The 20,164-nt window shown below is 41.1% G+C and overlaps 2 protein-coding genes across 2 annotated transcripts in view; both read left to right on the top strand.

The window, feature by feature from the left end:
- The window catches only part of LOC125178478 (sister chromatid cohesion protein PDS5 homolog A-A-like), a 9,642-nt gene extending 1,657 nt beyond the window's left edge, over nt 1-7,985 (top strand). The window contains exons 2-5 of the mRNA XM_047882272.1: nt 5,409-5,470; nt 5,627-5,712; nt 7,139-7,288; nt 7,791-7,985. Coding sequence (XP_047738228.1) covers nt 5,410-5,470; nt 5,627-5,712; nt 7,139-7,288; nt 7,791-7,985 — 492 coding nt within the window. The 5' untranslated portion in view covers nt 5,409. The remainder of the gene's footprint in view (nt 1-5,408; nt 5,471-5,626; nt 5,713-7,138; nt 7,289-7,790) is intronic.
- Nucleotides 7,986-8,682: 697 nt separating this feature from the next.
- On the top strand, nt 8,683-19,874 carry LOC108665466 (sister chromatid cohesion protein PDS5 homolog B-B). Its single transcript, XM_018152221.2, has 19 exons — nt 8,683-8,721; nt 9,617-9,750; nt 9,929-10,066; nt 10,467-10,575; nt 11,217-11,365; nt 12,190-12,331; nt 12,530-12,649; nt 13,007-13,123; nt 14,365-14,427; nt 14,583-14,741; nt 15,157-15,298; nt 15,612-15,772; nt 16,210-16,335; nt 16,795-17,039; nt 17,683-17,806; nt 18,003-18,222; nt 18,539-19,017; nt 19,307-19,404; nt 19,791-19,874. The coding sequence occupies exons 1-19, from the start codon at nt 8,683-8,685 to the stop codon at nt 19,819-19,821; spliced, it is 2,796 nt and encodes a 931-aa protein (XP_018007710.2). The 3' UTR covers nt 19,822-19,874.
- The last annotated feature ends 290 nt before the right edge of the window (nt 19,875-20,164 follow it).

Here is a 20,164-nt window from a genome sequence, read left to right as displayed (position 1 = left end):
ATCGTAAACTGCGGCTGTTATACATACGAAATGTAAACAGACGGTGTTCAGTGTTGCCATATGACTTTGGAGAAAATTTCTTCTAAAATAAAGATGGCCGGGATTGCGCGAACACGTGCGCGAAGATAATCCATTTTCATTACATTGCGCCAACTGTGCACAGCAATAGCTTAAAAAAAGTGAAAATGCGCGGGAAATTCACCGAAAACATACATCATCCTGAGTGTGGACTGTGGATTGTGGAAGTTGAAAAATTTTATGAAACAACATGTTTGCGAAGTGCAAACTGCAAACCCCAATTTTTTTTCAATCAAACAAAAATGTATGACATTAGAGCTGCAAGATTTCATACCTACTCTAAGATTATATATCGGAGCCACAATATTTCAGAAATAAAAAGGACTTTTCCAGCCCTGAGACTGTGTAAATCATCTCCTGTTTTAGTAGGGTAAACACGGTATATTCCGACATCGTGGGTAATTCCAACACTTCTCAACTTTTCTCCTTTACATTAAGCTTTGGCTTAGTTCCACACATTCATTGATGGTTGAAATAGTGACATCATACTATTGCACGCCATACTATTGCCAAAACACTACGTCTGGGCCATCTGGCTGGAAAATGTTAAGATCCAAAGAGAGACGGTATACGTCACCCAGTGAGAACATTGAAAACATGTCAAAGTTGATAGTTGAACTTGCTCTAACAAATAGTGATGAACTGTTTGTGAAAAGAATATTAGGGTTTGAGACTTTTAAATAAGTCTGTGAATATATTAGGAATCCTTTAAGTATACTTGTATTTGCTGATTTCAAGTGGTAAATAAATTAATAGATGATTAAGTGAAGCAACGGTTTTAGACACATAAAAACTAATTCTGACACAGCTTGGAATTAGACACACACAGCTCATTCTGAGTTGTGTCTAAAATTTAAAATTTTCTTACTCAAAAGCTTAATAGCTATTAATTAAAATCTTAATTAAAAAATTAAAATTTTTTAATTAAACTTGTTCCGAGCTGTGTTGTATTCCGATACAGCTCACACAAGGCGTCAGAATTCCAACACAGGGCACCGGTGTAGTGGTTCGATCAACGGGTTCCACAAAACCTATGTGGATATGAGCCCCCTTACCCCAAGAGTCTATCCCACTCAAGATGATTGGACTGAATTTGGGACAATGAAAAACAGGTGAACACAAACACCCACATACCCAAGACCAAGAACCCAAACAACGACAGTAGAGGATCATCCTCAGGCAGCAAAGCCTATTTTCCAAAAGATAACCTAAGCCACCCTAGGGGAGAAAACCCTTGTAACAAATTTATGGTACATGAATTCGAGATTACTATTACAACATTGTGAAGCTGTTACACCGCTGGAAAATTTGAAAAACTCATCCTAGCCTACTACACACGGATTGATAATCATAGTCCGGTAAACAGCATAACATGAGCTTGATAGACACAGGCAAAGGGAAAAATCTGGTTAAACAAAACAGTGAGCATTAGCTTGGTGTCTGGAGAATAGAGCAGTATGCCTGCAGGATACTTTACCAGGTCCCAGGATCACTCCTGGAGCATAGCCAGAAGACAAGCTAGTTAGATCACTTCTGGCCAACTTTGCAGTCATACACAGGCACACACCCCCAGACACACCTCTGAGTACTCACTGATCTAGTAGCAGAGATACCGAGAGGTCAGGTCACTGACCGCAAGAGATTCCAGATGGTGCATCGCCCAGAGAACCAGAAACCTTGAGTACTGGGAGACAGCAGGATACTCACTATGCTTTGTAGTGAACAAGAAAAAAAAGATACTGGGAATGGCACAGGGTACATGAATTAAGGTTCCTAAACATTCACAAATGCTTGGCTTCTATCCTACTTGGGCATAGGATCTTTCAGTCTACAATGCTCAAGTCATAATGGTGGGAGACTACTTGGCTGGCAAGTATTTGAACATAGTTTTAGTTTGAATGCAAGCAAGCAAGTTAACACTTATACTACTTCTAGTCAGAACCCATCCAGGTATAGCTCAATCTAGAACGTCAGGAATGGCAAGGTTCAATGAGGCGTGAATAAACAGCTGGCACAACCTGGACAGCCTAGCAACTAATTCCACCTAAATACCACCCAACATTAATGTAACTAAACTATTTTTTATCACATGGACAGTAGTATCTAGTCAAAGTAAGGCTCTGGACTAGTGAAGTCAGGTTATTTCAGTCACCAAATCAAGTCATGGTCCCAATCAATGCAGTTAACAAGAGGCATAGGCTCCTAACACTATGCAATTATCTACCCTAACTAGGAGACCATGGAAAGAGCATAGAAATGGCCAATGAGTTGGCTTGGTAAGATTGGTCACTTATGTAGTCAATTAGGGTAACATCCAATTTGGTGCAATATATGAGCATGAGCACTGCACTCTTCAAGGGGTTCAGATCAGTGAAGTGATGGTACTCAGAAGCGGAAGGTCAAGAGCTTGCAGTCGGGACTCCAGGTCTCCACAACAACTTGCCAGCTGGGTCCCACACCGACTGCTCCTATCGAATTAACAAATACAAATCTTGAGTCCATTGCCTTTTATGGCAAATAAAGAGGACTCATACTTCAAGTGAATAAAGTTAAGAATGACATTAAATTTAGCAAGCAGGTATTAAGCTTCAGCAAGAAGCAGGACACTTACTCTGTACAGTATAGCAAATGGGAACACAAAGCATAACTCAAGACTTAATGCTGTAATGCAAAATGTCAAAATGTGAACACTCAAGCAAAGAAACACTCAATAACTGTAATAGCAACCAAAGATTTACCAAGATCACAAGCCAAATTGGGTGCAATTTAGTTAAAAACATGACAATGGGCAGGACAGGAAATTAATGCATCATATTACCAGTTCACTGCAACTCATCCTTAAGGAGCATTGAAGTTGCTTAGGAAACAGGAGTATGTGGAAGAACCAGAGTACCGGCAGTTTGGCAAGCAGGATTGGGTTAACAATCACTCCAAGGTAAATTGGAATTCAGGCAATGGATGCGGACATTGATAGACAATCAGGTGCAGATAGGCATAAGTTCAAGCATGACCATGCTGGTGCATGCTAAAGGTAGACTCTTTTTCACTGGCAATACTGGACATGTGTATTGGTAAAGCCAATGACAAAGATATATGTCTGAAACAAACACAGAAGAAACACATACATTATTGATAACAAAATAAAATTTAAACCACTCCTAAGGGAGAAAACCCGATGATATTAGGAGGCATGGCCTAGAAGTAAGACAATACACTATGATACAATACAGCTAATGTTCTGCGGCCCTCTTCACCGGAATTACAACTTAATAGAATTTGAAGCGCTGCCGGAATTAGTCTCACAATATGCCGAATTTAGTCACACACAGCGTCGGAATTCAGGGATTTTGTTGGTTTGAATTCTAAAGGCTTTTAAATAAATATGGCAACAGTTTGTGACGTTTCTTTGCTACGTCCTTAATGTGTTGGAATATACCGCGTTTACTCTACAGTACAATTTTTTAGAGCCATGTATTTATAAAATATCAAAAAATGTTGCTGCAAAATTTGGGTTCATTTTTGCAGCTCTGAATCTATTTTCTACCTTAATCCATGAAAGAAATTTTAACCTACAAGCTTATTTGCAAATTTTACGGTTTTTAGTTTCAAATTAAAAGCTCAAAATTCAAGTTACATCTAGATTTGAAAATTGAACTCTTCAAACAACTCATGAATAAGACAAAAAGACCCACTCAGATAATTTCATCCATTCATTTTGACTAGTCCTATTCTTAATAATCTAATGTCTAATGTAAAACGTAAGAAAAAGTACACATTTTTGCCTGTAATTTTACAAAGTTATTTATAAAATGATTATTTTTACCTGTAATTTATGCTTAACTCTATAATATTAAAGTCTTATAAATTATCATTGGATTATCAATTACCTATATCTTACTCCACCTTATTATACCTATACATACCTTTCCCAAGTTTTGTATGACTGAAAAATTGGGCAGAAGCTACTCAAACATATAAATGCACATGAATCTGGCAAATTATACTTGTTCCCATGGCTTTTTTGCAGGGTGCATACTGGTCATGGAAAACTTGGAAAGTCATAGAATTTGATTTTTCATTTTCCATTTCTGGAAAGTCATGAGATTTCATTTTAGGTTATGGAAAGTCATGGAATTTGCAAATAAATGAAGAAAAAAAAGGAAGCTTTTTTCTGTGACGCATGTGTTAACCCATTAATGCCAAGTGGTTCCATTTGGAACCAGCAGCTGTGTTGTCAGATGTTGTAGCTGTGTTGTCAGATGTATTCCAGCTACACTGCATGTATCTTCCACTTGTTTGATTGCATGTAGACATTATCCGTATCAAGAGTAATCTTGCATGGAATATATCTACCTTTAGAAGTATGACTAGAGCTTTCCTGCAATTTTCATAACTGCACATATCCTGCTAAATGAATTATCTGTTAACTAACTGCCAATAAAACTGCACAATTGTGCCATGAAACTCCAAATGTAGCAAAAATTTGACACTTTAGAGCCACAAGAGTAGTACATTTATAAGTAGTTGAATTCCAATATAGAACCTACTACTGGTAAATGTGCCAATCATTGCGCATAAACCATATCAATCATTATGTGCACAAGTCTTTGCCAATAATCATGCATCTGCCATATATTGATCTTAACCCTTCAGCGGGCAAGCATTGAAATATAAAAAAAAAACAAAAGTTAAGAAACCTGTTCAAGAAAGTAAGAATAAGGTATTATAAAAAATATTTATTTGTAGGTGTTTTTTAAAATTTTGCTTATTGGAGGTTCAAATTGCACTTGAAGAATTTATTAAATGTGGTCACTACACGAAATATTTTCTTTATAATTTAAATTTAGTTCATGCAAATGAAAAATTAGTAACATAAAATTTAATTTGATTTAATTTAATCTAGTTACCTTGAATTAACTCAGAGTAGTAGGTAGATGTAGACATTAAAAATTCTTTTCCATGCAAGGTTCTTTGTTAAAGTATTTGCATTTTCATTATTAATCAATTTCTCAGCATTTAATAAGTTATTCTAATTTCAAATTTGTTGATGTAGCATAGTAGTAAAATCACTATCATGATGACAGTGGAATGACATCAGCCAGTTAGATATATTGCTTCTCAAGTAATTGTCATTATGTTATTTCAATATTGAAAAATCAAATTCCAGAATTAATTAAAGTATGTATATAGTACTTTCTTATAGAACTGAAAAAAAGAAAATTTTAAGAATGTATCTATAACTCTTTTAACATTTTTTATTGTTGTTATTCTTTAAGTAATGGTGAATAAATTGTAAAAAAAACTGTAGTGAATTAATTTATTTGCTACAGCATGGGCCGAGGCGACAACCTGACCATCCTCTATCCATCGGGATGCCGAGAAATCACAGAAGATTTATCCCCGGATGAACTGATCCGTCGTCTCAAAACTCTTGCCCACACACTTCAGTCCATGGGCCAAGATGATGAGGCATACAAGGCATGTGCTGACTATGTGTTAAGTTATGGTGCTTGCTGATCTTGTTTTGTTTATAACATGTCTTTATAAGATTTATCCCCTGATGAACTGATCCGTCGTCTCAAAACTCTTGCCCACACACTTCAGTCCATGGGCCAAGATGATGAGGCATACAAGGTATTTATTGACTATGTTAAGTTATGGTGCTTGCTGATCTTGTTTTGTTTATAACATGTCTTTATAGATCAATGACTTGAAAATCAATTTGTATAAAAAAATCCATCTTGAAAATCCATTTCTTGAATGTTCTCCTTGAGAATGGATTCTGCTGTAAACATTTATGATATGAGATAAAATGTAAAAAATTAGTAATTAGGTTGACAAGTGAAGATTACCTCTAAATTATTTCAAAATACTTGTGTATTTTCAAAGAGTATCTTGATTCACACTTTTTTATATACCTATACATATTAATGAGTTGAGTGATGAACTGTACCATGAAACTTGAGAGTTTAGTGTTTATTAAGGCAACTATTTGTGTAGTTTGGCTGAAGCTGTTCTTTAATGCATGTTTCATTGAAGACCAGAGAGTATTTCTTATTGACAATTTTCTTATTGTTTTTCTCTATTCAGCAAATTAGGCTCTTGATAGGAAGTGAAAATCCAAATATCAGGTTTTCAAGGGACATTTCATTATAATTTTACGACGTTTCAAATGCAACTTCATTCATTATCAAGTATAGGAAGAGTTTTGCAACAACTGAATTAAGGCAACAACTGAATTAAGGCAACTGTAGGCATATTTGATATTCACAATAACTGATACTGATGTTCACAACAACAATAACGATATGATCTTCACAATAACAGCTGTCTGTCCTTGAGAGTTTAGTGTTTATTAAGGCAACTGTAGACATATTTGATATTCACAATAACCAATACTGATGTTCACAACAATAATAACGATATGATCTTCACAATAACCAGCTGTCTGTCCTTGAGAGTTTAGTGTTTATTAAGGCAACTGAAGGCATATTTGATATCCACAATAACTGATACTAATATTCACAACAATAATAACGATATGATCTTCACAATAACAGGTGTCTGTCCTTGAGAGTTTAGTGTTTATTAAGGCAACTGTACTTACTGTAGGCATATTTGATATTCACAATAACCAATACTGATGTTCACAACAATAATAACGATATGATCTTCACAATAACAGGTGTCTGTCCTTGAGAGTTTAGTGTTTATTAAGGCAACTGTACTTACTGTAGGCATATTTGATATTCACAATAACCAATACTGATATTCACAACAACAATAATGATATGATCTTCACAATAACCAGCCGTCTGTCCTTGAGAGTTTAGTGTTTATTAAGGCAACTGAAGGCATATTTGATATCCACAATAACTGATACTAATATTCACAACAACAATAACGATATGATCTTCACAATAACAGCTGTCTGTCCTTGAAAGTTTAGTGTTCATTAAGGCAACTGTAGACATATTTGATATTCACAATAACCAATACTAATGTTCACAACAACAATAACGATATGATCTTCACAATAACCAGCTGTCTGTCCGTGCAGGAATACATACCACTGGCCATGCACATCGCAGACGAGTTCTTCCTGTCTTACTCCAGCCGGGACGTGCAGCTGCTCATTGCTTGCTGTATCGCTGACGTGCTGCGAGTATATGCACCCGATGCCCCGTACAAAGACCCCCAGCAAGTCAAGGTCTGCTTATGTTTTTTCTCTTATTTTGTAATTTTTTTCTCTTATTTTCTTTATCTTTCCTGTTATCTTCATTTCCAGTATATACATCTTATGCACTCTCGACACAGTTTTGGAAATTTGAGTCATTTTGACCCAAAGACTACAGGGTAATTAATATGCATTCAAAACAAATTCTGTGAATATTAATCACACACAAACAAGATGGAATTCATACTCTTATATATGAAAGGAGTCAGTTTTATGGTTGGCAGTAAACTTTTATTCCTGCACAGTCTTTGTTGATCCTTTGTATTTAACTATTCGAATGGCACTTGACATCTTAACTTATAGATAGAACTTGATCAATAATAATATATATCCCTAAAATATAATTTCTAAATATGATAAGGGTTTTGCCTGGTCTTGTGTTCATGGAATTCTTTGTAATGAATAATCTAAATTGTAGCCTAGGTCAGAGTTGTTGGTAGCTACGTACTAGTTCTCAGAGGTTTTCTGTGCACAGAACTTGTTCTTGTTCCTGATCCGACAACTTGGAGGCCTGAAGGACCCTAAAGACCCTGCATTCAAGCGCTACTTCTACCTGCTCGAGAATCTTGCTTACGTCAAGTCCTTCAATATGTGCTTTGAGCTGGAGGACTCGCAGGAGATGTGCCGACACCCTCGAGCCTTACATTCAGGGGGTGCGCGACACTTATAGTCTTGAGCCTTATCTTGACACTTATAGCCTTGAGCCTTATCTTGACACTTATAGCCTTGAGCCTTATCTCGACACTTGTAGCCTTGAGCCTCATCTTGACACTTATAGCCTTGAGCCTTATCTTGACACTTGTAGCCTTGAGCCTTATCTCGACACTTGTAGCCTTGAGCCTTATCTTGACACTTATAGCCTTGAGCCTTATCTCGACACTTATAGCCTCGAGGAATGATAATTGTCCCAGTTTGTTAGAGTGCTGGGTTAAATTATTTGGGATTCTGACAATATATTTCCTTCTCTGCTAGGATTTATGCTCACTAGAGTTACTTATGGTCCTTACAATTCATCGCATTACGTATTAAAGTTTAATATTTGCCCCTGCTAGTGTTCACATATTTTTCCTTGTATTCATTCTCGTTTGAATTAGTTTGATTGTCTTTACTCAATCTAGATGTTAATGCATGTCAGTATCCATCAGTTCAGGGCGATGCTGAAATTATTATATGATTACGAGTGTCTTTTAAATGGGTAAATAATCTCATGCAAACTGTGTAAAATTAATGAATGAAGGTTTTATTTGGTGGCCCATTTCTGTTTTAAAATTATGATTCTTGATTCGATTGTTCTTGAGAATAGTGGCTAGTGTGTTGGTTTCTAAACAATAATCACATATGTGCAGTTCTTCAATCACGTACTCATCATGGGGCGCGAGGAGAAGAGCCTGAGCATCTCACAGAAAGTCTACGACCTCATCTATTAAGTACGCAAAATCGACTTACGAGTGGCGTTGCTATGACAACGTAATACTAGCGGTGGTATTATAAAAACAATTGCGCAGGAAAAATTGGCGCGGGAAAAAAATTAGGCTTTTAGCTAAGACTTGCGTACGAAAGTTTTGATAATGCCAAAATTAGGGTGTATATACGTACCACAGAACTTTTTTGTCGTAAGTACAAAAAGTTACGAAGCTTTGATAATCCAGCCCCAGACCATTGCTGCTACTTGCCATCTCTACGGGCATATCCTACTTTCTCTGTCAGCAGCATTTCATCTCTCCTCCTGGCCGTTCTTTATCCTGGCCGTTCTCTGTCCATGGGTGCTGCTTGCTATTGCACCTCTGGCCTGTTACACGTCACTTTTTGCACTAGTTGTCTTGCTCTGAGCACCGCCAGCAAGATAACCTAGTTGTTGGGGGCTGAATGTTGCACTGCAACAACGCATTTCCTGCACTGGCTTCAAAATCGTTCAAATTTCTCATTAATGAAATCAGTAATTAATGCACAGTTTATTCTGATATAAACCTTCAGAAATGTTCTTTAAGTGTAATGTGAAGTATAGAGATCGTTCACTATTATCAGTCATTCAACTACAGCATTTATTTGTTCTTCTCATTTGCTTTTCTTTGTTCTCATATGTATCGGAATTCTACCTATTCAACTGCGTCTGATCAGATGAAAAAAAAAACTGACTATGTTGTCTATAATTCGAAATTACTGACTATGTTGTCTATAATTCGAAATTACTGACTATGTTGTCTATAATTAGTCTTGTACATAGGTACATGTTTTTATTTTATATTGGGCTAGATAAACTTAAATTAATGAAGAAACTCATGCTAACATTATGTGTTGCAGTTGGAGTTCAAGTTGAAGAGCTCAGATGAGGAGGAACGCTATGGTTCCGTCTCGCTCCTCGCCAGGATGTTCTCAGAGAAGGACTCGTCGCTGGCCATCAACCACAAGCAGCTTTGGCTGGCATTCTTGGGGCGGTGAGAGATAACGTTTTTTGCTTATATGTCTTCACTATTCACTATTAGATCTTTGTCAGAAGTGGGGTAATTGAATAGAGACAAATGTCCCGCAGCTTGAACATCCGCACAAGTTTATAGTAAATCTCAAAGATTCTCTACTGGAGTATGTTACTAATGTGGCATCCATGTTGCACAGGTTCAACGACATCAGCACCAAGATCAGGACCAAATGCGTGCAGTATTCCATGCACTTCCTCATCAACCACCCGCTGCTCAGAGGAGACATCACTGAGACGCTCAAGTTGCGGCAGCATGACGCTGAGGAGACCGTCCGGTCTGTGCTTATCCTTGCTGTTATCTAGGATTTATTCACTTCTTGTGTTTTGTTTCATATTGCTATTCATCTCGTACGTGGTATCTACTCAAATGCTTCATCTCATGTTGCTGCAGTTGTGCATATTTGTTCATCTACCACTTTGTACCCCCTTGTTATAGTATTTATGATTAATCCGTACTTAACGGCTTTCAGTCTTCATGTTTTTTGATTGAAGTCCACCATTGAGACGTCATCTCATTTGAATGGTTAAGCTTTGGCTTTGAGATATGGTTGTGCTTTGCACGACGGCCGTAATTTATTGCATTATTAAGGCCTACTTATCTGCTTCTTATTTTGTTCATGTAGAGGATAATTTGGTGTGAAGATATTTTTTGTGTTAACCGCATTTGTGGTGCAGGTACGAGGTGGTCATGGCTATCGTGACGACGGCAAAGCGTGACTTCGGAATCGTGGCCGAGAGCGAGGATCTCTTGGACTTTGTGAAGGAGAGAACCCTTGACAAGAGGGTGAGTGTGGGGATGATATGGTGACTGAGCACCTCGACGTAGGCCTGGGCGAGAGGATAGGTTTCCATCATGAGAGTTGTTGTGTTTTGTCTAGCCTCGAGACTACAGCAACAGTAACAAGACGGATCTAATATCATGTTTGCTCTGTAGTTTCCAGTTATACATTCTATCATTAAGAGATGTACAACATTTTGAAGATATTATTAGACATGACCACGGTAGAATTGTACTACAAACAGAGTTTCCATATGTTACACTCTCTCAAGTTGCTTGACGTGACTCTTCCGTTCTAACACAATAAGGTTTGCATTCTTCACCTATGATTGATGTGCCCACAACGAAATAAGGCTCAAACGGCATTTAAAAATAGATCACCTATTGACAATAGCTTGGTCACGACTGTGTTAGTTGCACTCTTCTAATGATTTGCTCAAATTCATATGCAAGAAGAGATGTCCATTGGCATATGATCTCTCAACACTAGGATATGAGCACAGCCTTCTCTTATGTGCTTAGCTTTGAATACTCTCAGCAATTGATTCATTGTGAAACATACCATCGTTGACAATTGATTTATGTTTATCATTTACGTAGTGTATTTTTGAGTGTTTACATTGATTGTATGATCATAATAATGGCAGTTCAAGATACGCAAGGAGGCCATGTGTGGGCTGGCTATGATCTACAAGAAGCACATGAACAACGGCAACGTCAGACCCGACGCTCGCCACGTCACCTGGATCAGAGACAAGATCCTGCACGGCTACTACATGACCAGCATGGATGACAGGTGTGTGTGCTGCATGACCAGCATGGATGACAGGTGTGTGGGCTGCATGACCAGCATGGATGACAGGTATGTGGGCTGCGTGACCAGCATGGATGACAGGTGCGTGCTGCATGACCAGCATGGATGACAGGTTGGCAGCTGCGTGACCAGCATGGATGACAGATGGGCATGCAAATCAATGATTTTTGTGTTAAGAATTGGGTTTTCATGGAGCTGTTTGAAATCGAAATTTCAATTCCATTAATTAAGTGGTATTATTGTGAGACAATATAGACCAGGTGTTGCAAGAGACCAAGTGTCATAGCAACACTGGCGTTGGGATAGACCAGGTGTTAAGGTAGCCTGGAGAATTGGTGTAGCAGACTCGAAGAATTGACGATATCACAACATGGTGTAAAAAGTGATAGTGAGTTGCTTTAGTCATTGTACCAACTGCTGATGGTGTTCAGTTATTTTTATTGAACAGATTTTGGTTATGAGTGGAGGTAGGTAGGTAGCAGGGTAGGGTGGCCCAGTGGTTAAAGTTCAGAGTACCAGGATTGGCGCAGAGAGGCGCGGGTTCGATCCCAGCTCTGTGCGCCAGTTTCTGGTCAGAATCGGCGAGGAGGTCGGGCGGTTAAGCACAGCAGAATTTGAATCAGTGTGTTGTGAGTTCGAGACCGCAACAAGCTGTAAATTTTCTTCGATGTTAAGAATCGGCAACAGGCTTACGGCCTAATAAACGCTGAAACCACTATTATTATTATTATTATGATTCTACCCGATGTTGTTAAGACTCTTGAATTTCTAACTTTCTTTGTTGTTACGGTATTGTTGTTTTAAAGGCTGCTGGTGGAGCGGCTGGTGAACACCTGCCTGGTGCCCTACCAGCTGCCTCCCGAGGAGCGGATGTGCAAACTCCTGCAGATGTTCGCCAGCATCGACGAGAACGCCGCAAAGGCCTTCATAGAGCTGCAGAAGAACCAGGTACTGTTATAACCTCTTAATGAATGAACGGTTCCTGTTCTTTGTTAATGAGAAGGAACCTGTTAATACAAGTTATAACCTGTTAATGAAAGACAGAAAGAACCTTGAATTTCATGACCTACTGTCACTAGGTTCCATAAGGCATAAGTTGAGGGTTAGGTACATCTTGCTGTAGCAGCATCTTATTTCGGTTGGCAGGTTGCGGTGAGGCGGAGCGTCTCAGACTTGCTGGAGTTGCTGTCAAGAAACTCCGTGGAGGAGACAGAGTTGGCAGCCAAGCTGTCAGTGGTTGCCCGCTTCCTGCCAGACCCTCTCAAGGTTAGACCGCTCATCACAGCTCACCGTCACCAGTCATTCTAGTGATGATTGACTAGATCACTTGCTAGGGTGTTCATTCAGCACAGGCTTTCAAATTTCCTGTAATACATTTTAATCAAAAATAATCATTGGTAGAATCTTGGGTTTTTCATAGCCACTAGCAACGTTTCTTCCATGTATGCAAGAAAGGTTTTTTTTTTGTGCGCATTTTTTATGTTCTGCGGCAGAGTTTTCTCTTTGTTGTATATTCCTGTTACACATTAATTGAATGAGGCCAGGTCTTGTATATAAAGCCTTGTTATAATGTTGAGAATTACCACTCGTCCCTCTTGCACCACCCGCCCTCCACACCCGCAGGTGCAGGAGTACATCCGGCGGCTGTACGAGCACCTTGCTGGGGACGCCGAGCTGCTGGGGCTGTTTGAGGCCATGCTGCGCCCCACGGCCGCCTGCCGGGAGAGCGTCGACGCTGTCGTCAGTAACCCCCTCTTGTCTTGTCCAGTCCCACGACACTGGCTATACTATCATTTATTTTAGTCATAGTAGCATAGTATAGTATCTGCGGCATTGAAGAATAGGCCTGGATAGGCCTGTCGCCGATTCTTATCCATTTTTCTTGACTAGACTGGCCTTTTGATCATATCAAAAATTTCAACGGATGGTAGGTTTAAAATCGTTTCAAGATTTGAGTTGTTCCATAGGATACGAGGCATTTTAAGACTAAACATATGCTCATAGGAGCTACTAACATGAGCTCGTCAGTATGCAAGACCTCATCAGTATTGTCACTAAACTCTTTACTCAATGTAGCTCATCTCCCGTCGCTGTTGTGTGTGGTATTGTTGATCTGCGTCCTCGTTAATTCTCGTGTCTTGAAATTACTCCTGCATATATCATTGTTGTACTTAATAGTGGCGCATAGTGACCTGGGGCCATACTTTCAAAACTCGCTAAGTGAACGTAAGTACTTACGCTCTATTTTCTTGTCTATGGTTGGTGGATTTTGCTTGAAAGGCCGTCAATGATTGGCTGAAGAACTTACGATCTCTTAACTTTTTTGAAAGTATAGGCCCTGTAGTGCCGTCCCATCATAAAATGTATTACTGATGGAGCCTGAATCATGATGAAGCAAGAATTGGGCTTCATCTATAGGTACAATTAAAATGCAATGTCTTACGTTGTATTCATGCCACTGTAAGTTTAATTCTCATATCTAATGAGATCTTAAATATTATATCCAAGTTTTGTATATGTCGTGCCAAAATTGCGGAATTGCCGATTCTATAGAATCGGCAGCCAGTTTGCCACATCTGTAGAATCAGCATTTCTTTGCTGATTCAGAAAGTCGGGCGTTAGAGTTAGAACATAAATCGACAGTTAGAGTTAAAAGGTTAGGTAAAGTTCGGTCAAGTTCTTTCATATTTAAATATTAAAAATGAAATTGGCTGACTGACCTAACCCCAGATTCCTGTAGTATAGAAATGCTAATTCTACAGATTCGACAAACTGGCTGCCGATTCCATAGAATCGGCAATTCCACGATTTCGGCACGTCATATATAAACATAACATTCCTGAAAACTTTATCTGATTTCGTGCTTGGGAAAGAATCTTCGTTCTGTTTCTGAGTCATGTCTGTAATGTGTTTGCAGCTCATATCTAAACTCGCTACATAACACGCCATGCACCGATATAATCCTGAAATGCTGTGAGCAGACGCAGATCCTAAAGAAGCTGGGGCAGCCTGTGATGACAAACCTCTACTACAACTCCATCAAGATGTTGATATCTAAACTTGCTACATAACATGATATTTAAACTCGCTATATAGCATGCCATGCACCGCTATAATCCTGAATTGCTGTGAGCAGACGCAGATCCTGAAGAAGCTGGGGCAGCCTGTGATGACAAACCTCTACTACAACTCCATCAAGATGTTGCTGGAGCGCATCTCAAACGTTCTGGTGGACCACGCTGCCCTCACCTGCCTCACGTTCATCATTAAGAAAGCCGTCATGGATGACCCTGAGATCTCTGATTTCCTCTCCCTGCCCAACGACATAGCTGCTGAGAAAGGCCTTCGTCTTCTCTTTGTAAGTTCTGCGTAATGAATTCTGATTATTTCAAGTACCTAAACGTTTCAAAATATTTCAAGTACCTAAACGTTTCAAAAGTTCGCGTAATAAATCCTGATTATTTCAAGTACCTAAACGTTTCAAATGTTTGCTCATTTTGTTGAATATTCACAATAATTACTTATTTTTACCCTGATGAATAGTTTTATTCATATGTTTTAATGTTGTTGATTTAAAATTATATGGGAGCATGCATTTAAATATGCATCATGTTATTGAAGGGTTAATGTGACAAAACTGTAACTAAACTCGTGATCTACAAGAACCCCACCTTCTTCTTTCTGCCAAATACAGCCTGAACCCTGCACAGGTTCACTGACATATTTATCATCATGTTTATTAACAAGTTAATAAGAAATGTGTTGCTGTACAGGTTCTGTCGTTCGTGCTGCCGGCACACTTCATGCACTCGGACATCCTGCAGTGCCTGACGTCGCTGTTGTCCTCCCCCAACCTTGCCGTGGCCCCCATGGTGCTCTCTACCCTCACATACGTCGGCAAATACAAGCCTATTGGTCAGGATTCAACCATTAATTTCTAGATAATTTCTTAGTGTTATGACTTAAAATGTGATTTGTTATTCATCCTATTTGTTTGGTGTCTTTATATAAATGTTCAGAATAACAAAGAAACACTGAACTACGTTGGCTGTGTGCTGGTTTTGACCTCAATATTGTGACGCTGGTTGAGAAACTTTATGTAATATGAGTTTGTCTGTAATTCATGAACGTTGTGCAAGCCATTCTTGCTTGTGAAATACTCCAACATATTATTCATGTTTGTTTATTCAAATCTTTATTGTTTCAATAATTTCATGTTTTATAATAGGAGAAGAATTCCCGGCACTGGCGTCAGAGCTGGTGCCACAGTGCCAGCAGTTTGCCGTCACTGGCACAGTGAAGCAGGCGAAGCACGCCGTGCGCTGCCTCTACGTCAACTTCGCGCAGCAGGACGCTCAGCTCACGCAGATATTCTCCCGCATCATTGAGGTGCGTACGTCAGCTCACGCAAATGTTCTGCCGAGTAAATTACAATATAAGTCCTTGTATCAATAGCTTTTGCTTTGCAGACTCCAATTAATCGATTTGAATGTCTTGTATGATGCTTCATTATCGATCGTGAAACGCACGTGAAAAAACACGTGCATTTCACGTGAAACAAAAACACGTTTTCCCGTGAAACGTGGTAAACAAGAGGCTGCGATCCATCGTGGTCTGGGACTGCTACGTCTAAAACACATATTAAAGATACTAAGGATACAGGGAGAGCTGATAGTGAATTTAAATAACAAGCACAAGCTAAGCCATATAAGTGGATAGTTATTACATAGCGCACATGAATTTATGAAAAATTGAGCTTTAAATAAAGTCGCAATTAATTTGTTAAGTCCTGGGTTACGTTGTATTAATGAAAGTCCGACACACAGAACATCCGAGAGCACCTGACCCTGGAGTCGCCGCACTTCAGGACCTGTGTGGTGGCGCTTGGCCACATCGTCTTCAACATTCCTGACAAATTCTTGGTGCACGTCAAGAACATCGTCTCCAGGAAGGTACGTACGTCACCTTAACTTCATGACGTTACTGACGTGTTGGATGTGCAGCGGCCAGCATATCTGCTGTTTGTGAGGGGTCGTGAGGTGCAGCGGACGAGGGTCTCTGCTGTGTTTGAGGGGTCGTGAGGTGCAGTGGACGAGGGTCTCTGCTGTGTGTGAGGGGTCGTGAGGTGCAGCGGCCGAGGGTCTCTGCTGTGTGTGAGGGGTCGTGAGGTGCAGCGGCCGAGGGTCTCTGCTGTGTGTGAGGGGTCGTGAGGTGCAGCGGCCGAGGGTGTCTGCTGTGTGTGAGGGGTCGTGAGGTGAGGGGGACGAGGGTCTCTGCTGTGTGTGAGGGGTCGTGAGGTGCAGCGGCCGAGGGTCTCTGCTGTGTGTGAGGGGTCGTGAGGTGTAGCGGCCGAGGATCTCTGCTGTGTGTGAGGGGTCGTGAGCTATAACTGACGACGTCGTGGTCCACAGATCGTGAAGGAGCTCCTGATGAGGAACCAACAGACGCCGTCGCACAGCGCAGGAGGCGCGGAGGACGAGTGGGCGGAAGAGGAGCTGCTATGCGAGGAAAGCCTCGTCAAGATTGAAGGCCTCAAGATGATGGCCCGTTGGCTGCTGGGGCTCAAAGACGACATCATATCGGCGCAGAAAACCTTCCGCATGCTTAATGCCTTCATCCTGCACCGCGGCGACCTGCTGCAGGCGGGCACCATGCCGTACGTAGTGCAGGCATAAAATCATACGTTGTGCAGGCACCGTGCCGTACGTGGTGCAGGCACCGTGCCGTACGTAGTGCAGGCACCGTGCCGTACGTAGTGCAGGCACCGTGCCGTAAGTAGTGCACTCACTTTTACTATCCTTAGTTTATGTTAAGGACGTAGCAGTCCCAGGCCACGATCGAGCGCCGCCTCTGATTTTCGCGCATCTGCCCTCATTTGGGCCACCTGATGCACGATGCTGTTGCTTGCTGGTAGTGGTGCAGGGGCGGACGATCAGGGATTGTGCATAGGAACACGTTGTCTATAGGTTGTCTCTTGGAGTTCTCCAGGGTGAACTCGCCCTCTCTTAGATCGTTTAGTAGTACGCTAAGCCGCCTTAGCCCTGCCGCGGAAAGAGAGCTTCTTCACCGTGCCGTACGTAGTGCAAACACCGTGCTGTGTGTCCGAGATATATGTACTCAGTATGCCCTGGAAACTGCGGTGTGATGTGGATAAGTGTGTGTAGCGTGCCCAGGATACTGTAGTGTGAATTGGATAAGTGTGCGCAGCGTACCCTGAGTAAGTGTGCGTATCATGCCCTGGATAAGTGTGTACCCTTCATACTGTTGTTTACTATTGAAAAGTGTACAATGCCGTGCAGGCACTACGAGATGGCCCACTTGCGCCTCGCTGCAGGCGCGTCCATGCTGAAGATCTGTGAACAGAAAGGCGTAGGCGACCAGTTCACTGCTGAACAGTTCATCAATCTGTCGAGACTCATCAATGTGAGTATTGCTACACCCAGCCGACCACTTCACTCTTGAACAGGTCACCAATGAATCGTCGACCACTGATAAATGATTCACTGCTCCTCAGCTTGTAGACTTTGGATTGATCTACCTTTTTGTTGAATCCCGGCAATAACGCATCATCAACCTATTATTATGACCCTCACATGACCCATGTAACCTCATGTCACAGGACAGCTGCCAGGAGGTGCGACAGCGCTTCGCAGGCAAGCTGCACAAGGGCTTGGCGCGAGGCATTCCACTCAAGTGCCTCCCCCTGGACTTCATGGGCTTCTACGCACTAGCTGGCCAGGAGAAAGACAAAGATCTCAAAAGCGCCATCAGGCATTACATGGTTGCGGACATCAACAAAAGACGCGAGTACATCAAGACCATCACCATGTCTGGTGGAGGTGAGACCGTCATGTGTGGTGGAGGTGAGACCATCATGTCTGGTGGAGGTGAGACCATCACCGTGTCTGGTGGAGGTGAGACCATCACCGTGTCTGGTGGAGGTGAGTCCATCATGTCTGGTGGAGGTGAGTGGTGAGACCATCATGTCTGGTGGAGGTGAGACCATCATGTCTGGTGGAGGCGAGACCATCATGTCTGGTGGAGGTGAGACCATCATGTCTGGTGGCGGTGTGTCTGACTGAGACTAAGTAATATTTGAGTGGACTATATGCTGGTACATGCGTCAAATTTTAATAAGATTACGTGTGTTCACAGAACGTGCGTTCAGCCAGCTGCCACACATCATGCCGGACTACATGCTGGTGTTCGCGGTGCCCGTGCTAACGCACATGCCCTCCTTCACCAGCGTGGAAGACGTGGCACAACTCACCCTCGTCAGGCAGTGCCTTTGGTTCATCCTCGAGCCTCTAATCACCAAAAATGACGCCTACTGCTTCGGATTCTACAAAGCCCTGATCGAACAGATGAAGAATCACAAGGACGCCCTCAAACCGGAGGATGAGGTCACTAACCAGAAAATGTGGGCGGTTTGTGACTTGGCCATGGGACTGATCCTGTCCAAAACTGTGAGCTTTGAAATGAAGGAGTTCCCCTCCGAGCCCCGGATCCCGCCCATGTACTTCAAGAAGCACGAAGATCCTAACTTCGTGAACGTCGCTTCATATTTGCCCCAAGAGCTGCAGGTCACCCAGCCCAAGAAGACCACCAAGACTCTCACTGGCGTCACGAAGAAGGTCTGTTGAGCGCACACGGGTATCATAATCTTACCATTATTTAATAACAAAGATGCACAGCGTGCCGACAGACAACTAGCTTTCACTGACGACAGAAACTTCATAGGAATAGATTCGTACCAATATAAGAAGCTCTCGGTGTCCCATGGGTGTCCGAGTAATGAGACGTTCATGATATTGTAAACGCTTTCTGCCACTTCCATTGTGTGTTCCATTGCTGCTATTTTATGTTTCGTTTATGATGAGGCTTGTATTAACCACGCAAGTTATTAAATATTTACCGTTGCAGGTGGAGACGGAGAGTTTGGGAGGCGGTGGCAAGAAAAGGCCCCAGTGGTCGTCGTCCTTAGCCCCCAACAAGCGCACCAAGACCTCCTGCTCATCCAGGTTAATGATAATAATTAATTCCATTTGTTTGTATATGATTTTTACTATGCGGAAACGTGTCTCTTCTTCTTGCTTCGTTTTTTTTTCTATCTGCATCTGTATCGGAAATTAATTGTTAATATGAAGGCTAATTGCTAATGTCAATTTTCTCTTGCAATCCCGTAATGTCGCTAATCGAACTGTAATCGTGCGGATTGTACTCAACTTTTCAAAGTACTTCTAATTTGTTCATCTGAAATTTCTTTGTTGAACCCATAACGGCAGCGTATAAAATTACATATTTATAGCAAGCCCATTGAAAAAAACACATGTTTCAATCTAGTTTGTACTCTGCTGCTCTGTGGTTGAGCGCTACATAACTCAGGGTTTGATTCTTTCTTTTGCAGTTCCTCGACAGAAGACGTCCGGCCGAGTTAATGGAGCCGTAGAATCATCTCTCCAAGCTTCTTTTCGTGTAAAATTTCTTCTAATTGCGACTTTCTTTCACCAACTGCTTATAGTTGTTCGTGTCAATTAGTTGTTGTTCGTACATAGATTGAATGAAACAATGATGGTATCAGCCCTCGAACATATAGGTCTAATTTCATTTTCATTAAAATTTTATTAAAATAAGACCGTTATTATCACAAAAGAATATACAAAATGCGAATGAGGATCGTAAAGTAATATCTTCACCTCGCTAAGACTTCTTGCGTTGAGGCTTAGAAAATAGAGGAGAGAGACGGGACATTTTACTGCCCATGAGTATTTCGAGAGGGAT

The sequence above is a fragment of the Hyalella azteca genome, unplaced genomic scaffold (assembly GCF_000764305.2).
Source record: "Hyalella azteca isolate HAZT.00-mixed unplaced genomic scaffold, Hazt_2.0.2 contig10063, whole genome shotgun sequence".
In the NCBI taxonomy this organism is placed as follows: domain Eukaryota; kingdom Metazoa; phylum Arthropoda; class Malacostraca; order Amphipoda; family Hyalellidae; genus Hyalella; species Hyalella azteca.
This window is presented reverse-complemented; position numbering and strand designations above follow the sequence as displayed.

What these genes read in the sequence shown, in the direction of transcription:
- LOC108665466 (XM_018152221.2), top strand. Translation starts at nt 8,683, where the DNA reads ATGGGGCGCGAGGAGAAGAGCCTGAGCATCTCACAGAAA. An exon ending in ATGACCAGCATGGATGACAG is followed by an intron (nt 11,366 to 12,189) that starts GTGTGTGTGCTG and finishes GTTGTTTTAAAG; the next exon opens with GCTGCTGGTGGAGCGGCTGG. An exon ending in CGGCAAATACAAGCCTATTG is followed by an intron (nt 15,299 to 15,611) that starts GTCAGGATTCAA and finishes GTTTTATAATAG; the next exon opens with GAGAAGAATTCCCGGCACTG.